We start from the raw sequence: 19,388 nt of genomic DNA, 5'->3' as shown, positions 1-19,388 counted from the left end.
GAATCATTTCATACTCTTTTGCTGGTCTTATTTTAAAACTAAGAACTTGGCAGTTATCCTTTTTTTATTCTGGCATATGTCCAAAAAGCTGCAGCGTATTTTTCTAGACCAAGGGTTAAAACAGACACACCGAAAAATGTAACAAGAAAACAACTGCTCGAAGAAGAGAAAAAGAAAGGAAGAAAAGCCAATGAGAACAGAAGTCTAAGAATTTCTAGAGATGTGGTCTGAGGCTCTACTTAAACTGCCAGAATATTAAGCTTTCCACACTGGTATGGGGAGGAAACATGGAATAAAGCTCTAGAAAAAATGCTGAAGAAGAACTAAGAGGAGTTTTAAGCTATGGGATATGATGAAAGAGCTGCAGAAACCCAGTTACATGTAAATGGATCTAAGAAGAGGAGAATGGCTCGGACGACAAAGAATTGAGTTTGTTTCTTGTGATACATTGATACTTCAGTGAAATAATTAGTGCTATGTCCATTATCTGAGCAGAATCTTGTAATGGTGGAATTTATCAACATCACAGATTGAGGCAAGACTATCAAAAGTGCCTTAAAGTCCTCTGCTTAGTTTCCATCAAAAGTTAAAGGCTGGGCACTTAAACACCCTAGTTACTTCCTGAAGGTCCAGCCCTCATTTCTCCATTTTATCTGAGATTTATTAAAAACTAAGACAAAAGTCAGTCACTCCTGAGCATAGTTTCTTATGTCCTGCACACAGCTATGCTCTTCACAGAGGTAAACTAAGAAAACAATGTTTAGAAATTTTGATTTAGAATAGTTAAACCGAAGCAAAGGAGCATTTTCTGTTTTATCCAATTACGGCATTAATGGACAAGTAGAATCAGCAGTATCTTTTAAAGAGGAATAAGAAATAAGAAATACTTTCCTCTTCATGCTTTTTCTCAAAGCCTTTGAACACTGAGGATTACATGAAGACCGAGAGATGCCTGGTGAACGTTTGGTTTGAACATTTTCACACTCATGTCCTCCAACAGCCACTGAAAAAGAAGGTCTCTGAAAGGCTTAAAAGTAGCAGGCAGCATTGATTGATTTTTCCATGTGCTGATCTGCCAAGAAGAGATCAAAGTTCAAGCATCTGCTCCTGACCCTGACGCAAAAAGACACAAAACTACAATAAAGATTTTTTTTAAAAAAAGTCTGTTGGAGTAGCAGCAAATGTTAAATAAAATGAGTACTGGCAGCCTATAAGTTCACATATGAATTGCCCCAAACCTTTCTTGCATTTAAATACTGGTTTTTTTCTGATTATCGGTATTCTGCATTTCCTCACATTTGTCAGACTTTGACTCCCTGGAAGAAGCATCACTAACAGTGCAGCCTAACAGCTACGCCAGCAGCCTGAAACCTAAACAGCCCAGAGAATAATGCCCAGAAACCTCTAAAATCTTTTTAGCTGCTGTACTGTAAATAGTAATAACAAGTGCTTATAAGGATAAAACTTGTACAGGAGCTTAGTGATCTTGCTTTTTCCCCCCCCCACCCCAAGGAAATGTTTTTCTGTGAGATTCTGCATTAACAATACCTATCTTAAATGTGGAGACTGCATTGCCCTACTTTTGATGCCTCTTTAGTATCCAATTCTTGTCTAAAGTATCAATTTCATGCCATGTTTTTTTATTATTCCCATGTGTTTTCCTGCTATTTATTATGGGTCTAATACTATTTCAATTTGGAAAACCGACAGAAAAAAATCCAAAATGAATATAAATAGTACTTTTAAAACTTATTATAACTTACAAAAACTGTGGATAAGTCTGCCTGTCTCCAGCCCATCAGGTACGTTTTTGGCAATGGTATGCAGTGCTGCTACCTCTAAAGATTATTCTTACATTTTGTTAAGTAAAAGAAAGCCAATTCATTTCTTTCTCCACAGTTTCTGAGGGCCAATGGTGTTGGTGACTTGAATTGATATTGGTGTATTTAACCCCACATATCTAAGCGCTCTAAAGCATTCAAGTTCACCTAAGTAACAACATGTGAAAAAGTATCAGTCAGATTTGACAGGTATTTTGAAGGAAAAAGTATCATTATGAGTAAGAGGAATTTTCACCCATAGATATATATACGTTTAACACAGCTGACTGAAAAAAATTAAGTATTTATTCTATTTTATCAACCAAAAGTATAGTTATGTAAGAATCAGCAAAAAGGAGATAATAACTTTCTGTGATACATGAAGGCAGCATGCTTGTCATGACATTTACGCCTACCCAGATGTTCATCTGGGAAAGTCATATTGACAGCTTAGTACTTGAAGCCATCATTGTTCACAGACACATACAATTAATAGCTAGACAGTAATGAGATGTAAGTCTACATGAGTATGCAGAAGGTGGAAGGTTGTGGTACACCCACATATATCCACTATAAAAACTCCTTATTGCAAAGACTGTCTTTATTAGCAAACCAGGATAAATCAAATGAAAATACAATTTTTGTGAACCCTGCGTAGAGCTACTTTTCAAGTCTGGCCACTGCCCAGAATCTTTCGTTTGTAGGTTGGGGGGAAGAGGATGAGGAGAGGTTTCAGAACTCGTTCTCCCTGTGTATCGTCATCTTTAACTAGATACCACTCCCACGTCTTTGCTAGGTGGACTTGGGCAAGTCCCATCACGATAAATCACCTGAACAAGTCAATAATCGTTTGTCTGGGGCTCTTAATGAGTTCCCACATGAGCTGATTGCGTAAAATATCAGAAAAGTAAAAGATGCTTGAACTTCCCAATCTTGAAACAGTTTACAATCCAGTAAGAAGCCTACAGAATTTAACATTTCTTATGGGATGGGTATTTTAGCTTTTAAACAGTTTTACCAGTGACTCTGGATTTCAGGGGCCTCAGAAGTCAGTCCACAGAAATGAAGTTTCATGCAGGCGTATATCAGGGGAAACACAGAATAATCAAAAACCGCAGAGGCAAGCAGGAGTAGAGATGAGGAGAATTCAATATAACTTTCTAGTCAAGTGATTTGGTTAGCTGGTTTTGCTACCTTTGAGATGAAAAGAAAAAAAAAAAAAAAAAAAAGAGCTGGAAGACCCCTTAAAATGAAAACCCAACACAGAAATCAATCCTGACATTGCAGATACTGGAATTATCTAGAATGTATAGCCCTCAGCTATAGCCCTACACATCAGCTCCAACTCATAGTTCTGTACATGTGATTAGGCACACCCAGAATCAACAGTAATCACAGAGACATGTCTCATGGTGGTAACATGAACATGTGTAACACTTTCTTTCCTGTTTTTCTTTCTTATCTAAAGCAAAATATTAGGCATATTAATAAATCCTGATAATTTGCATTAAGATATATATTTCATGTTTCCAAAATATTTTTTCCTTTCTCCATTGTTTTTGTCTTAACTATTCCTTTTAAATACCTTTTTAATACTTTTGCTCTTGCAAAGAAATAGCAATGAGCCATCCACCCAAAAAGTGCACATTTCCCAAAGCCCCATTAACATACGTTTGCCTCAAGTGTATTAGGTTTACTTACCAGATTTTACTGTTGAAGAGGTAAGTCTCTCAGCACCACCAGTCATTCATATTACGTCAGCCTTTTTCTCTGAGAGGTGAAGTGTTAAAAGAAACTCTTGCTAGCAAAACACAGTGACATGACCAAAACAGAATCAACTGAAACTAAAAAATAAGCCTTTATTCTAGGTCAGGTACTAGTTCACTCTCTTGCTCTCAGAACAACAGGTATTTGCTTAATAGTCCCAGATACATTAAAGTTTTTCTGCTACTGGAGCTCAAAGAACTACTTGAAATGTTTGAGAAGTTGTTTGATTGCCATGCATATAGACAGTATAAGCAATACGGTCATAATGAACTACAGCAGACGGGAAACATGACATTAACAAGAATGTGGAACAATGACCTAATTTAATACCAAGTAATTGCAACTAAATGTGAGTTTAGGACTTCGCAACCTGATCATTCCGTAATGAGTAGGACAAAGCTATTGATCAGTATTTTTAAGTAGAGGGCAATCTTGGCATATTATTTGAGTATATTGTTCAGAAGCTGACTGATAAAGACTAGCGCCTTCGCAGAGGGGGCAAAAAAAGTGAAAAGCTAGCCTTTGGGTTTAGCTTGAGTGAGAAGTACTTTAAACATCAAAAGAAGTCTTGCCCGTCACTATACTTCTTAATGCTAATGAATGAATGTTGAGAGAAAATTTATTGGTATCGTTTGGTCTGTTTTGCTAGAACAAACCCATTTAGTAAGGAGTCAAGAGAACTTGCAATCATGTCAGGATTTCACATTGTATTGAAGTGACTAAACACAGAAGGAATGTAGCATGCATCTTTCAGCAAAAATGGAGGGGGATGACAACTCGCTCCATAAATATTGCTGCCATCTACCTTTAAGACTATTTTTTCAAACATTAATAGGAAGAGAATCAAATAACACATTTAGAAACAAAAACAAGTGCATAACCTTGAAAGGAAGTAAGTGATTTTGTGAAAGGAAAAAAACCACTCTTCTTCTCTGCTGCTCTCTCTTTGTGAGTCACGCTCTGGGAGTGGTACCAGAACGTCTTGTTGTCCTATTTCTGTGGAAAAAATCCTTGAGCAAGTTCATTCTTGATTAAGTTAGCATGGTGCCAAGCAAATGTAAAACACTGAATCTTTGATTCAGTGTTTTCTATTGTTCCGATTGCACTGGGGGAGGGAGGGAGGCAATCTCATGGTTTTGTTAACACTGCTTCAGCAGTGGCATTGCTGCGAATGGCACTGGGGTAACATTTCCTTGTGTTTGTCAGCTTCAATGAAGGAAAATCTTTTCGATACAATTTAGGGATTTTGTTTCTCAATACACCAGGTTCAGCAGTGAATTAATACTTGTACCCCGGCTCTGACAGTTCATTCCCATGCCACATCCGTTATCCCTTTAACTGTGCCAATAAACCAGATCCTTGAAATTATCTGGATTCCTACAATCTGGATTAAAGGTAACTCTCCTTTCCAAAAAAGGGTGGGGAAGTAAGAGAGAAGAAACTAGTTTGACTACTGAAGTAAACACGTGTCATTGTATCCACAGCTGTGGATTGAAGCTGACACAGATAAGTGGGATAACTTCTGGTGTTAATAATTTTTCCCACAGTATAAACGCAACCTTTTTATGCTTACTAAATTTGTTAGGAAAGTTTTAATGTGAACAGAAAAAAGCTACCTTCCATTGAAGTACAAGTGCCTGAATAGAAGTGTTATAATTGTGTAACCACATCACTATAATTGGTAATACATTGCTGCTCAGATAATGCCTTTGTTCATTTTCACTTTCATAATTCATTTACACAGATAAGGCAATATGGGTAGCTGCAATCACATATGTAGGCATTGGTAATTTGTGGATAATGAAATTAAAAATGGTAGCCTACATTTGCTCATTAGCAGTCTACTTTTGGTACAGAGATTTTACTGAGTAAAACATCTCTTTTACATGTGTAACTGCTGAGCTTAGTTCCTTACACATGAAGGAATGGCAGCTTCTAGACTCACAATGTTAGGAATGGCTTTCAGTGTTAATTAGGAAGAGAAGCATAGAGAAACTGAAATATTTGTGATGGGCAGAGACATTTTGTAACGGGGTAATAACGCAAAAGAAAAGAGTTCTTTCAATGGGGAAGGCTGGATTTAATCATGAAGTGAAGCAACAAAGGCTTTTGTGCTTCTGACACTTTCCTCTGAGGCAACTCAGCAGGGAAAAACAAAACTTCTAACTTTTATTTGCTATACACTTTTAGCAGTGCTGAGTGTATAGTGAGAAGCTTTCAGCTACCTATAAAAATGCGAGTACAACATTTAAGACTTCATCACTTAATGTGGTATATACTCCTACTATCATACCAAATACTGTACAATATTGCGCATATCATGCTAGTTGCATGCTGCGCTAGAAAGGAATGCAATGTAATTATCTGGTTTAAGTGGGGGTAGCATTAGATAAAACTGTCCCTTCCCATCTCTCTCTCCCTTCCTCCCTGTTTCCTTCCCCCAAATTACTACAGAAAAACTGCTAGAATAAAATTTTAGATGATGCTGTGCAACTGTTTTTTCTTTCAATGTCTAACTCCCCTCATCTGCACAAAGATTCACAGTTGCATTAAACATAGCGAGATCTAATCATGACGATCATAATACAAATTACAATCTGCTGATTTTATTGTTAAAAATAAATTTAATGACAAAACGGGATACAATCAAGTACATGTGAGCTGAGGAAACCATCCTTAGTTTGTCTATCTGCAAAAACATAGCTCATTAGCGAGAGTGGCAAAAATCCAAAATCATAGCAATAAATAGCAAATTTGTTGCAATCTGTTTCTGTGTTACTACTATAGCTGCAGTCAAGTGATAGACAAAGGGAGGTAAACATGTTTCTTTCCTTTGGGAGAAGGGAAAAAAAAGAAAGGAGAAAACCCGAGAAGCTTCAGGGAATCACTCTTGTCCTATCGGGTTAGCAATTAAGAAAAGAAGAATCACATCCAGTAACAACTAACTTTGAAAAATTATAACATACTTGACATAGCCCAGTGTTCATAAAAAGGAGTAACCAATAAACCTTAGCCAAATTCCACTGCATCCATGAAATACTGTGCTCGTCACAATAAAGTAAATCTGTTCTGAGGTCTCATTTATTGTGTTGTAATTCAATAGCCTCCAATTATACTGGTGTGAGACCAGAACCAGGCTAATTTTATTAAATTATGGACTTGATGGCGAAATCACAGGCTGAAGTTTTATGGTCTATGTTCTGTGGGCATGACATCAACTGTATTATGTTAATTATGACACAAAAACTATTACATACCTTTTTTTCCTCATTCAGAAACCCAAAACCTCTTTCACACTGTCCATTTCAGAAAAATCTGTAGTCCAACACCACATTTTACCTGAAGGAACGAATTGAATGTCGGACCTTGACATTTTCTTACATCTCTGAACTGCAGTCTCACAAAGCTACAAGATTTTCAGGTCTTTCAGATTGAACCACAAAGTCCCAGCACAGCCAGGAACTGGAGTGCCTTTAAGTATTATTAGATCCTAATGAATTGGACAAAAGCAGATGACTGAGCAAGTAGAACCCATAGCTGGGCCATGAAGTACTTTTTGCTGAGATACAGAATTGCATTCTGCAGCAGCCCTCTTGTGAAAATCATCAACTAATTTTCAGAAGTGAAGCATCATATGGAAATTTTTGCACTCATGCCCATGTATAAAGCTGGAACTGGTCCCATGCATGTGGTAGTCTGCCAACTTCAGTAAGGCATGGGTGCCAGCTGAAGACAGATTTAATATAGCTTGTACAATGTAGAAAAATTTCAGTTCCATGCCAAGAGGATCATCATAATGTTAATCATTGTCAAATGATAAGAATGCATTTTAGTGTGAGAAATCACATCTGTTGTCACTTTACATTGTTGTTATAGAGCTTTACACAGTATCTTTCTGAGCCTATTTCAATGCAGAGTCACCGTATGTAAAGCTGCAATACTGTTTTTCATTACTGGGAATGAAAAAAATACAGTTAATCTCCAAAACTTCTATGAATTCTACCTTTTCGTCAAGACCTTTCCCCTTGAAATCTTCCTCTACTGAAGCTGATGCCTGAAAGTATAAAGTTTCATTCTATTCCCTTGCTCATTCAAACTAAGCATGTATTTGAGATTACATTTAACATATAAAGATAAAGGTTGAAAAGTATTTAAAAATCGAGTTCCATTAATAACCATGTTTCCCTAAGTAGTAACATGATTCAAGGACTCTGCAACTTCTGAATCCTCCTCTCCCAAAGCAACGAGATGATTTTAGCATTGAACTGATGATGAAAGTGTTCTGAACTTTTAAACTAAAAGGTCTTAAGTAAAACTCATAGGAAATTATACACTTTCATTAACTCATTATCCACTCTTTACGTTTTGCTTTAATCTTGTATGTGAACTCAAGGATATTTTTAAACTACACACAACGGCATTCTGGATACAGCCCTTTGTCATAAAGAAAAGATCAGCACAGTGCTAGAGGGCTAAATATGAGCTCATGCTAAGACAAAGTTGACTCTCTCGTGTATCCAGAATGAATCTGGTCAAAGCTGAGTGTAAGTCAAGGAAGAAATAGGTGACAGAGATGGCTCCATATGGCTTACGTGCACCTGAGCCACCTAATTTTTCTGGAAAGTGACAATATTAACATATTATGGCATGTTTGTTAGTGTTGAATTTAATCAGACTGTAGCAGAGCTGGCATATGATGTTAATAGATATGCAAGATTCTAATGAAAAGCAGAAATACAATTAGAGGACCAAATCAAAGCTAAGATTTTCTATAAGTATTCTAATACCGTGTTTATTTTAAACATCAAGACATGCATTGTCATAGCTGTATTACATCTATCACAATTTAGTCTTCTAAAAGGCTCTAAGTGTTTGAACACAAACTTTGGTTTAGGCTGTAACAGTGATAGGAGCAACTCAGAAAGTTTGGATTGAGCTATAAACTGTCATAATCTTCTGGGATGCTCATATCCTGTGTTTACCTCATATCCATCTCTAAAACAGACTTGCAGCTGTTGTACATTCACTTTTAAACCTTTTTGTCCCTATCTGCTATGCAGGCAAACCATTTTTCTCTTAGCTAATGTTCAGTTTCACACAGCATATGAACCACATTCGATCTACAACAGGGGTATATGCGTGTGTTCTTGGAATACTGAAGAATAAAACAACACATTACTGGTGAAGGAAAGGGGAAAGTTTTGATATATTAAACCAGAATTAGGAATCATAAGGCCCAGGCCATAAGTGTTCATGAGCTGCCTGTTTGGCATTCTTGGAAATTCAATTTCTGTTTCACGGGACAGAAATATATTACCAATCTTTCATTTCTTACCAAAAAGATCATCTGACATAATCTACTTAACAGCAGAAAGCTACTAAGTATGCATCATACTTTTTAAATTACAAAGCCAGGAAACCAATTAATTATATAGGTTCAGAAGTGTTAAAACCGAAGTGTTAAAACCAAAATGTTTTAACACTTTCATGCCTAGTTACTTCTACGCATTATATATTTAAACATTTCTGGAACAGTAGGGATGTTCTAGCAATCAAGTGGAGAGGGAATCCCTTTTTGATGTGTAGCTCACACAAGGCAGGCAATGGCTAACCAAAATACTCAAGAGAACAACTAAAAATAGAATTAAATATTTCTCTCTTGGAGGCAAATCTTCCTCACAGTTATCGCTAAAGTATTTACATGTACATGTTATTAACATTCTTCATTTTGACATGTCTTTGACAAATATTTTTTAATATTCCTAGAGAAACAAGCAATATTAAATCAATCTGCTTAGAAAGGAACTTCAAAGTCAAAGGGCCCAAATAAGCCAAAGTTTTTATCTACAGCATTTTAAGTTAAGAACATAATACTTCTGACAAAATTTACATAAACCAGAAAGTAGCTAGTAGAGATAAACTTATTTTGAAGAGTATAAATTTTTTTCACGCCTTTTACACATACTCTCGCTACTCTAAGTAATACTTCCTATCATCTAATGATTGCAGTTTTTCTTCCAGAGGTAAGTGTACTATTTCACTCAATAAATCAAAATGGTACACAGTTTTGAGGAGTCTTCATGGCGGGAATAGGAAGGAAGGGCTCAACACTTTCCAGCGCAATATTATAATGTGCCACCATTAAAAGCATCAAATACGTGCACTACATGGAGAGACTGAGACATACATTTCTTCTCATTATTAATTTGGGCTTGTAACCAAGTTAACATTTACAGAAAAAAGAAGAAAAAAAAAAACCAAACCAAAACCCGATGTATTTGTCTGTAAAACACACTTAAAGAACTGTAAGTACACACACACACACAAAATAGTCACAGGTAAATTGACTTGAAGTCTCATTTTTCTTCCAATTATTTAGAATTAAGACCAATAATGTCTGTTCAAGAGCAATATAGGGTTTCCTTGTCACAGCAGTATATGGCAGGGAAAAGGCTATTATATGTCCATCTTACTGCCATTGACTGTCATAGGATTATCCCATAAACCTGGTTTGTAAACTTTAACTGACGTTACGGCTGGTGAAGGTGTCTTAGTAGCCATTGAAACATATATTCCAAATTACCAAAGAATGAATACATGATCAGCGAAAACCTTCTGTGATACTTTAGCAGTTTTCTGTGGAAGAGAAACATCTAATTTCCAATTACGCATAGAATCCAAGGTCTTTCTAGTGAAGTTGAAAAGAAATAAATCAGAGTTGGTCAGTAATTTTCTAATTGAACTTTTTCTCCAATGCAAAATTTCAGATTTTGTGCACGGCTCGCTTTGCTCATAAAATTATACCTGTGTCGGAGATTTCCTGACTATACGTAACTATTCCCCTGGGTTGCTCAGAGCTGTGCTCCTGGGTCATCTTCGGCAGCACAGGGACTAGGACCACTGGTTTTCAAGTAACCGGTTTACTGCCACCTCAGTTCATGGTCTTTGAAGTAGGAAAAAAAAAAAAAAATCAGAAAGAGATGTTGATTCAAATTTTTTAAAAGACATTTCAGAATACTCATTCTTCTGAGGATTTAATTTTGGTGGCCTTTTTCAATGTTTTTTTATGTATTTAATTTCCTTCAGAGCAGGAATTCTGCATTCCAGCCCACCCTAATGGAAATCAATGCCAATGATGTAATGCTTTTTGCAGTGCACTTGCCTGTGCATTAGAAAATAACATACTGATGATAAAAAAGGACTGTCAAAAGGGACAACCATTTGCAGTTCCAGCTGAGCCTGGCATGTTTGGCATCTCTGCCAAACAGGTGTCCCAGTTATCTTAACGAAAGTATTTGGGGTAAGGAAATACAGCGATATTAATAAAAATCTTCAGTTTAGAGGAAAAAATTTCAAACCTTCATCAAGTCTTTCATAAAAAGGGAAAAGAAAGCTACTGAACATTACTAAGTGGTGTCAGAGGTATTACAAAAAAAAAGAAACTATTCAAAACAAACAAATAAAAATACAAAACATGTAACTGCAGGTAAGCATGATGTTAGATGTTGATTCTTCAATAAATTCTGCAGACAACACAGCAGAAAAAACCCAACAATAGTATTTAATTTCATACTTCCCAGGCAGAAAAACAGTTCTGTATTGTAGATGAACAAAAGAAAGAAGTAAATACTACCCAGCAGTCTCTTCCTTAGTGTCTTTCTGGCATAAATTACACTAACAGTGAACCATTCAAATGTAACTGCCTCCAAACACTATTTATCAGAGAAACTCACAACAATTAAATGTCTGCATAATATTTATTGAGGCTACTTGTTTTCCTGGGGGCGCCAAAAGTCTGGAGAAGGGTTGGGTCAAACAAACTGCAGCCAATGTCAAACAATAGATAATGGAGCGTAAGCACTTGCATAAACAAACATCTTCCTTTAGATCTCTCCCTGTTAAATAACACTGCATCAAATAATAACTGCATTATGCTTGGAAGGTTGCACTGCTGTAATTCAACAGTCTCTAAAGCTGAAAAACTCATTAAATAAATAGCAACAAAACCAGGCAAAAATGCTGAATGACTATGATTACAAATATTCAGTTACACCATCATGCAGCAGCCATGAGATCAGTGAGGAAGACTTGAGAAAAAGCACATACCTTTTTTTTCTTTTTTCTTTTTTTTTGAACTTTGGAGGGATATTTGTAGGACTACTAGTTCTGGAAAAAGTAAAGCTTTAATGTATGTCTTACATTTTTCTGTTCTCCAGCAGATGATACCTCAAGGTATACTGGCTTCTCTAGAAGGTCTAAAATCAGACGTATTTGCCTAAATTGCCAAACAAAGAAGCAGCTTAGGAATACTTTTTTTTTTTACTCTTTTTTTTTTACTTTTTTTTTATCATTTTATGACACTGACTCAGATGAGCATTGCTTCTCTTACTCATTCTAAAGAACCCATATTAAACCTCAGGATTGTCCAGCTTCATTGTACAGACCATAAACAGCACAATGGCAGCTAATAAGTACTCATTCTCAGGACATTCAGGTCAAGAAGAATCAGAATTTTAATACAGCAGTTTTCACCTTTTTTTGATTTGCAGACATCTGAAATATTGCCAGTGGTGACAAAGAGCTTTATACAGCAAAGGCAAACAATAGGCTTAGGGGGGGGTTAGATTACAGTTCTGTAACTGCTAGTTATAGATTACCTAGCAGTACTTAACTGATTCAGTTGAGGTGCAAATATGTGATTACCATTGTCTTGAATTAGCCAAAGTACACAACACAGATGTTTATACTGGCCTTCTTTCAGGCCAGCTTTCTGTTGACTACAGGAGCACAGATGTTATCTGATGCATCATAAAGCTGGACTGACGTGGGCAGTACTTGATCTTCATAAAATCTGCTAGTTCAAAGTTAACCTTTCAAAAATACCGGAACAAAATTGAACCCTCAGGACAAGTTCATATTGGATCAACACTTTCTGTCATGTTTTGATCTAATGCTAGGTACCCTACAGTAGGATTTACAGTATCACAGAATCAAGGACTTAAAACATGAGCAATTTAAGACGATTGTTTTGTTGGAGAGCTGCTCAAGCAGGACCATCTCCCTTCGCTTTAACTTCAGATATTCCCACCCTCAGACAACTTCCTCCATTGTAAGGATGCAACTAGGTATGGAAACACAGAAGGAATCCAACCTAGGAACTGATTCAAGTTTAAATTTATAGTAGGGGTAAAAAAAAAAGTTATTACAGGTTATTTTTAACACAGAAGAATTCCCTGCATGGCATCAAAACCAGTCATACTAGAACAGCTAAGAAAGATAGCATGGAGGCAGCAGTGAGAGTTGGGAGGCAACAATGAATCATGGGAGACAACTTAATCCATGATGGCTGCTGAAAAAGGTCATCTCTTAGGGACCATGTAGCTGACAAACTCCCTCAGCTCACAGAAGACCAGTTTGGAAATCACAGAATCCACAGGAATAAATGCAACAACTCGTGTTAACAGTATTTGACTTACACTTACGAAATTACATATGCTGGCAGTCAGTCAGAATCACCCAAACTTTCAGGAGTAAGTCGCGTACTCCTTCAAGACCACTATTCCTTGCATATACGTATTCAGAAAATGTGTGTCTATGGTCTGAGCCACAGACTACTCTGCAGCCAGCTGTAGCCTTTAACAGATACTGAATGCCTTTAGTAGTTCTTTACAAGTAAGTCTAAGCAGTTTTCTAAAAGAAAAGAGAGGTTCAGGAAGGCTGGCTTGTTCAGTCTGCAACACTGCCTGACTAATTGTAAAGCTTTATGGACCATGAAAACTGAGTCACTTCATTGTCAGCTGTGACTTTATAACTGATATACTCAATTTCTGTTCAGCTTCCCTTAACCACAGCAGAGTGCAATTTTCTCTGTTATTTTAGAGAAAACTGAGCAGTTGTGACTATCTCCTTAGTAAAATTAAAGGACTGACTTTACATTAAGTTCTGCCTGCCACTATAGCTCCTCTCTACAAGGCCTTATTTTAAAAGTTCCATAAATTGCATCGCTGACCTCAAGTACTTCATGAAATTGTATGGGAAGGCAGTAAAGGAAAAACAGAAAACCTCCCAAACATCTGCTGTCACCAGAGAAAGAGTAAAGTACTTCATCACTCTGCAGTTTGTGTGTCAAGCTTAGCCCATTTGGTCCTTGGTTGGTTGGTTGGTTGATTTTACTTCCTTTTGGAGGACTTTGGATGTTTTGTTTGTTTTTTTGACAAAAAGAAAACCCACACGTTAGATACAACAATACAGTAGCACAGGAGGACCTGCTACCATACAGTAGATCTTAAACCTTTTTTTGCAGTCTTAGTTTTCTAAAGACTCCAATAAATGGCAGCAGAAATAATTGCAACTAGTTTGCTCTAGCCCTCTTCCAGAGATGATATCAGGAGTAAACCAGATCAGATGGCAAACGCAAACAAAATGGAACAGTGCTAAATGCTTAGTTCGCTCCTAAATGATTATTTTGACATCTTACAGGAAAACTTCTGTCAGACACAATTTTGATAAACCTGAGGTTATGTTTCTCTTTCGGATGTATGAAGTCAATGCCTATTTTTATTATAACTTCCACTGGTAACTATGTAATTTCAGTATTTAGGCATTTGCATTTTTCCAACGCTATATAATTAGCAAGACAAAGGCTTTTTTTTTTTTTGCCTATCCAGGTATTTTGACTTCATTCTGTTGTGGAGGTGGAGCAGAAACTGGAGTTACATGTGGGAGGGCAGTATGAACTCTGAGGTTTTGACCAATAGCTCTGAGAAACTGCTAACCATTTTGTGGCAGGTTTCAACGTGTACAAGCAAAATTGGAGAAAGAGGTTTTTGAAAGAAACATTTATAATAATTGGTCGGTCTGCAGGGCAAACAAGGGCCCCTGCACAAGTAGCTGGCAGGAGTTCAAAATAGGAGGAAAGTAATTATTTGTGTAGTTGATTATATGCAAATTCTTTTTAGGCAGAGATTTGAATTGAACATTTATAAGTTAAATAGTCACAGAAGGCATCTTTTAGGAAATCTTAGAAATGTTTGATGTAGCATTAGTAGAGTCAGAAGTCTAAGCTAAACAAAAATACAGAGTATAGAAATTTGAGACTTCATTTAATTGCAGTTTAGCAGTCAGCTTCATGAAATGTTATCTTTATTTTCCTTTGCAGTGTTCTTAGATAAAATACTTAATTTTAACTGGAAGCATATGTGAGGAGTGTATGTACACGTACATTTAAAGGTCTAGAAATGTGAGATTTCAATATTATATTATATTATTTAGGGACTGTGAGACCTGTAAAGACACACTGCTGCTGTTCTTAGTGATATCATAGGCAAATTATGGCTTGTGCACCACTCCAATTTACAGTCATTTCTAGTAGAGCTTCCTATAAGCACAGCAATTCACCTACCCACAGTAAATTGGAAGATTAGCATTTACTCTAATCCATCAAAAGAATTGATATGTGTCAGAAATTGCAGCAAAAAAACCAAAAAATTAATTCTGTGCCTCCTGTACATGATAATAATGGAAATACCTTTCTAACAGCAAAATAATATAATTATTCTAATATGACTGGATAAAATCATTCTCTAAATTGCTAATGCTAAGTAGCTGAGTATGGCTAAAATATCTATAGTTATTGAAAATTCCAACATTTATCATATTATAAATTTAATTAGATACACATTTTTAGGTTACAAAGTTATCATTATAATTTGTTTACCTTGACTACTCAGGCACAGAAACAGACTTTGGTTTCAAAATCAAAAGAAGCTGTTCACATTTATAATGGAACAATTCTTACTGTAATTATAGCATTAATAGGATACATATCAATCAACAGGTAAATCATTATATAATTTCTTCAATTTTCTGTTCAGAGCATTTCTGAAATCATGTTTGACAAATAACAGCTTTAATTTTATTTAAATTCCCTGTAGAAATAGCTGTCATTTGAATTTTTTCAAGAGCTTAAGATTTTCCTTTAAAGAAAAGTTTTCACATTAGGAAAAAGCAAAAATAGGCAACATTACAAGTAAAAACTGCTTGAATTCCATATCCATTTGTTCCTAATGTAGTTAGCAGTAAGTGACGATTTCTGTCTCTCCATTTTTTATCATAGTTATCCACCTGTAATTCTAGCTCTTCTTCTCTCTGATTGTTCAGTACTTACAAATTTATAAACCTTTATATCACAAAATGTTAAGTTTTGATAATGATAATCTCTCCAGTTAACCTTTACTGAACTTTCATAGTTTAGGCAAATTGAGCGTACAAAGAAAGACAATAAGCAAACACAAACACCAAATACAGTATAAAACAAAATGTGAACAAGTAACTTAGAAAAACAAAGGAAAGACCTCTTTGTCCGTATATGGTTCTGGAAACTGTTCTATAGCTCTTCCACCAGTATCCACGGATCTGGTGAAGGAATGACTGGGTGAGGTTCCCTAACTAAAGTTACCCATTCCGGTCCCTTTTAGACCTAACAGGCTGCTAATCTGGATTCTACTTGATGCCTTTTAAAGCATTCTCTCTTCTGATAATTCTGTGGAGGAAGCCATTTCTCTACTTTCCTTCATATCAAGCCAAGTTTCCTCAAATCAGTATGTAGGGCCCCTTTTTGCCTCTACAAAATGGGTATGCATGCAATGATAAGCATTTGTCACTGCAGCACTGCAGGATCAACAAACTGGGTCTACGAGTCAGTCCCTTTCAGTGCCTAAAATAGTTTAGGCTCTCCCTTCTGCAGAAATGCTGCAGAAATTGGGGTCTATTATGTTGGATGTAGAGGAAAAGAAAGGGAAGAAGGTAAGGAAAGAAGCTTATGCTTTTTCTCAAATCCCTTTTGCCATCCAAGTTAGCACAAATTAGTTTTAGGACAGTGATGGCAATAACCCATATTCTCTTTTTAAATCAGTAACAATTATGTAAAGTAGCCTATTCTAACAGCATGTGAACTCCAATCCCCCAAACTCTTGGGACCTTGGATTTTAACTTTTTCCATTCAGAGATTTTCTGGCCTCTTAGAGACAATTCTAGCAAATATGTATATCTATGAAAAGCAAGTTATTTTCTCACTAATTAATTCAAAGCTCAGAAATGGAACGCACTCCTAATACTAGGTTCAACAGTGGTGGGGATACAAGAAGCTACTTGCAAAGAAGATGCCTACTTGCAAAATAAGATAAGGTGGGGGGGGTCTGACTGTTCTGTGGGTGACATAGTGAAGTGGCAGACAGTCAACATATACCGTAAACAGACAGCACACCATTTCACAGAATAGTGAAAAACACAGAGTTAAGTCAAGTCTACCTGCAGATTAAGGAGAATACCAAACACTGTAAGGCCAGTAAGCATACAGGGCTCTGCTTTAAATCTGGTTATCTGGGTTCTGAATCAAAACGCTTTAAAGAAGCTGCTTCTCTTCCAGAGCTCACTGCCATGCTCCATCAGCATCTGAAGAGAAACTCTCCTAGGTAGCAAATCTTCTGGTCCTACTGACACCAGAATACATTTAAGCTGGAGTCTTAGTTAACTGAGTTACTGTCTAAAGTAAGATTCCATCTGATAAAGAATGAAAGGCTAAGGGAGAAAAAGTGTCATCAGTGGCATTGAACGGTCTGAGAAGGAGCCCCCTGGCCAGGCTGTGATGAGATGCCTTCTGAAGCAGGTGTACAACACTCCCCTTCAGTCAGGCAGCTTGAATTTCAGCAGTGGCTTGAATGGCTTTTGCTTTTACTCTTCTGCATAACAAAGAATTATAAAAGCTCCACTATTATACGAGTTATTTAGTTGTCACTTGTTATTTGCTTTTGCTTTCTCCCTGAAGTACAAAACATTAGAAGCTCACAGTCTGCGTACTGAAAATGTCCTAATTCAAAGATCAAAAGCTCAAGTCAAGCCAGAAATGTACATGACTCATTTTCACAAGTCCTGTTTCAGTAAGCATGTGTTTTATACACTCAGACATCAATAAACTCAGCACCAATGCTGATGAAGTTATTAATTTCAAATTAATCTCTTCTCTGCCAGAGAATCTCTTTTTTTGCAGCATTGCTGCAATTGCAATGCAAAGAAAATAGAGTTGGATTTTGACTTGCCATGCAGAAGGCAGAGCTTGGCTGTAGGGCCACATGGACCTGGTAAAAGGTAGGTATGGTTTTAGTTTTGTTCAAACCATCCAAGCTTTTATCGCAGCACTTAAGGAGAGCATTAGGTGAGGGAGGTCTAGGCAAGCCTATAGAGTAGAAAATCCATAGAAATGCCCTTTCATTCAAGCTTCCATAATACCCAGGTTTTCTCATCAGGCATTCAAATAAGGATTTTCATTTCTCCTTAAGCGTACTCAACTCAACTAAAACAGCCTGCATTTACAAAAATTAAAAAAACCAAACCAACAACAAAAACACCCCAAGACATATGCAGTTCAATGTATATGGAATTCTGCAGCCAAATCCATAATTAAATGCCTATTATGTGAAAAGCTGAAATGCTAAAAGAAAATAAAAGCTTATTTTAAGTAAGGACCTATTGTGCAGCTTTTAAACACTATCCAGATAATGAAATGAAATCCAGTGTTCTTTCAGAAGTAATGACCTGCTTGCAAGAAGATAATCAGCACTTTTGACTGGCAAGATACAGTAAAACTGTGTCAAAATCACATGTATACATTGGTGAAAACTCTGTAGGCCTGTGGACTCTATCAGCAAGAATAGATTCAGCTTCATAACTTGCACCACGTCTTGACTTCAAGGTAGATATACTACTGTACACTCCTTTAAAAACTCAGTAATTTGCTTCACACATACCAGTTTCATTAACAGTTCCCCTCTCTAAGATGAAATAATTCTCCTGACTGACAATTTATAAAAGAATTCTTCCCAAGTCAGATTATCTGCGGCAGTCCCACTTATTGGTCCCTCTCCCCTACAAACATACTTCTACTTTGATATCTGTGCATCAGCAAAATGAATCCTTTTCCTTAATGACTGATGCTTATACTACAAACTGAGCACAGAGATCTGCTCTGAAAAATTCAACCCTCTGAAATTTCCCTGTACAATATTCATAATATTGACTAGTCAGTGATTTCCAATTGACTAGCGAATAATTAAAATGAAATCATCGGGAAGTCTGAAAAATAGTCAGCTGAGCACATATCTAATAATATAACCTGTTTCTTTTAAATACAAGTATTTTAGCACTACCTTGTCCTGCAGTCACAACAGTCATGAGGTTGGCGCCAACCTGCGAAAGATGCATGGTTTTCAAACACTTAAGCTCCATTTGATTTTGATACACCACAAACTTCAACTATTGTTTTAACTACTCCTAAAGAAGCATGAACCTTATTTCCTGGAGCTGTTGTACTGAATGTCACTAATGTTTATTTATTTACATTAGTTTGTTTAATGGAACCATTCCAGAGGCAGCTGAAAGGAAATGTTTCAACCCAAGAGTCTAGCGGTAACAGAGAACTTACAGAATGAACAAAAACAGTAGCTTAGACCCTACACAGATGGAAGTCTGCACAAACTGATGGAGGTCTCCAGTAACGGAAACTCAGAGGCAAGATGTGTGGCATCAGTAAACGATCAAAATATTTGCTTTGGGGATTCTAGAGGCAAAATGGTTCCCAAAGTGCATAAACAGTGATGATAGGATTCAAAGCAAATATTCAAAAGCATATCACAGAGAAGTTCTGATAAATCCCTGGCCACAGCTGAAAAGTGACTTTCCAATGAAGCAAACCAACTTTCTCTTGAAAGCAAGCAGATGGTGGAAACTCCCTTTACCACAGCCAGC

General features: G+C 36.6%; 1 protein-coding gene across 7 annotated transcripts in view; it reads right to left on the bottom strand.

The window, feature by feature from the left end:
• Positions 1 to 19,388, bottom strand: part of PDE1A (phosphodiesterase 1A) — a 187,769-nt gene that overhangs the window by 144,756 nt on the left and 23,625 nt on the right. The window contains exon 2 of one of the 7 annotated variants that reach the window (XM_076342478.1): positions 18,791 to 18,830. The exons of the other annotated variants lie outside the window; for them this stretch is intronic. Within the exon in view, the coding sequence (XP_076198593.1) occupies positions 18,791 to 18,830 (40 nt within the window). The remainder of the gene's footprint in view (positions 1 to 18,790; positions 18,831 to 19,388) is intronic. 7 annotated transcript variants of the gene reach the window in all.

This window comes from Aptenodytes patagonicus, chromosome 6, assembly GCF_965638725.1.
Source record: "Aptenodytes patagonicus chromosome 6, bAptPat1.pri.cur, whole genome shotgun sequence".
Lineage (NCBI taxonomy): Eukaryota > Metazoa > Chordata > Aves > Sphenisciformes > Spheniscidae > Aptenodytes > Aptenodytes patagonicus.
Note: the sequence above shows the minus strand (reverse complement) of the source record. Positions and strands in the feature narration are given on the sequence as shown.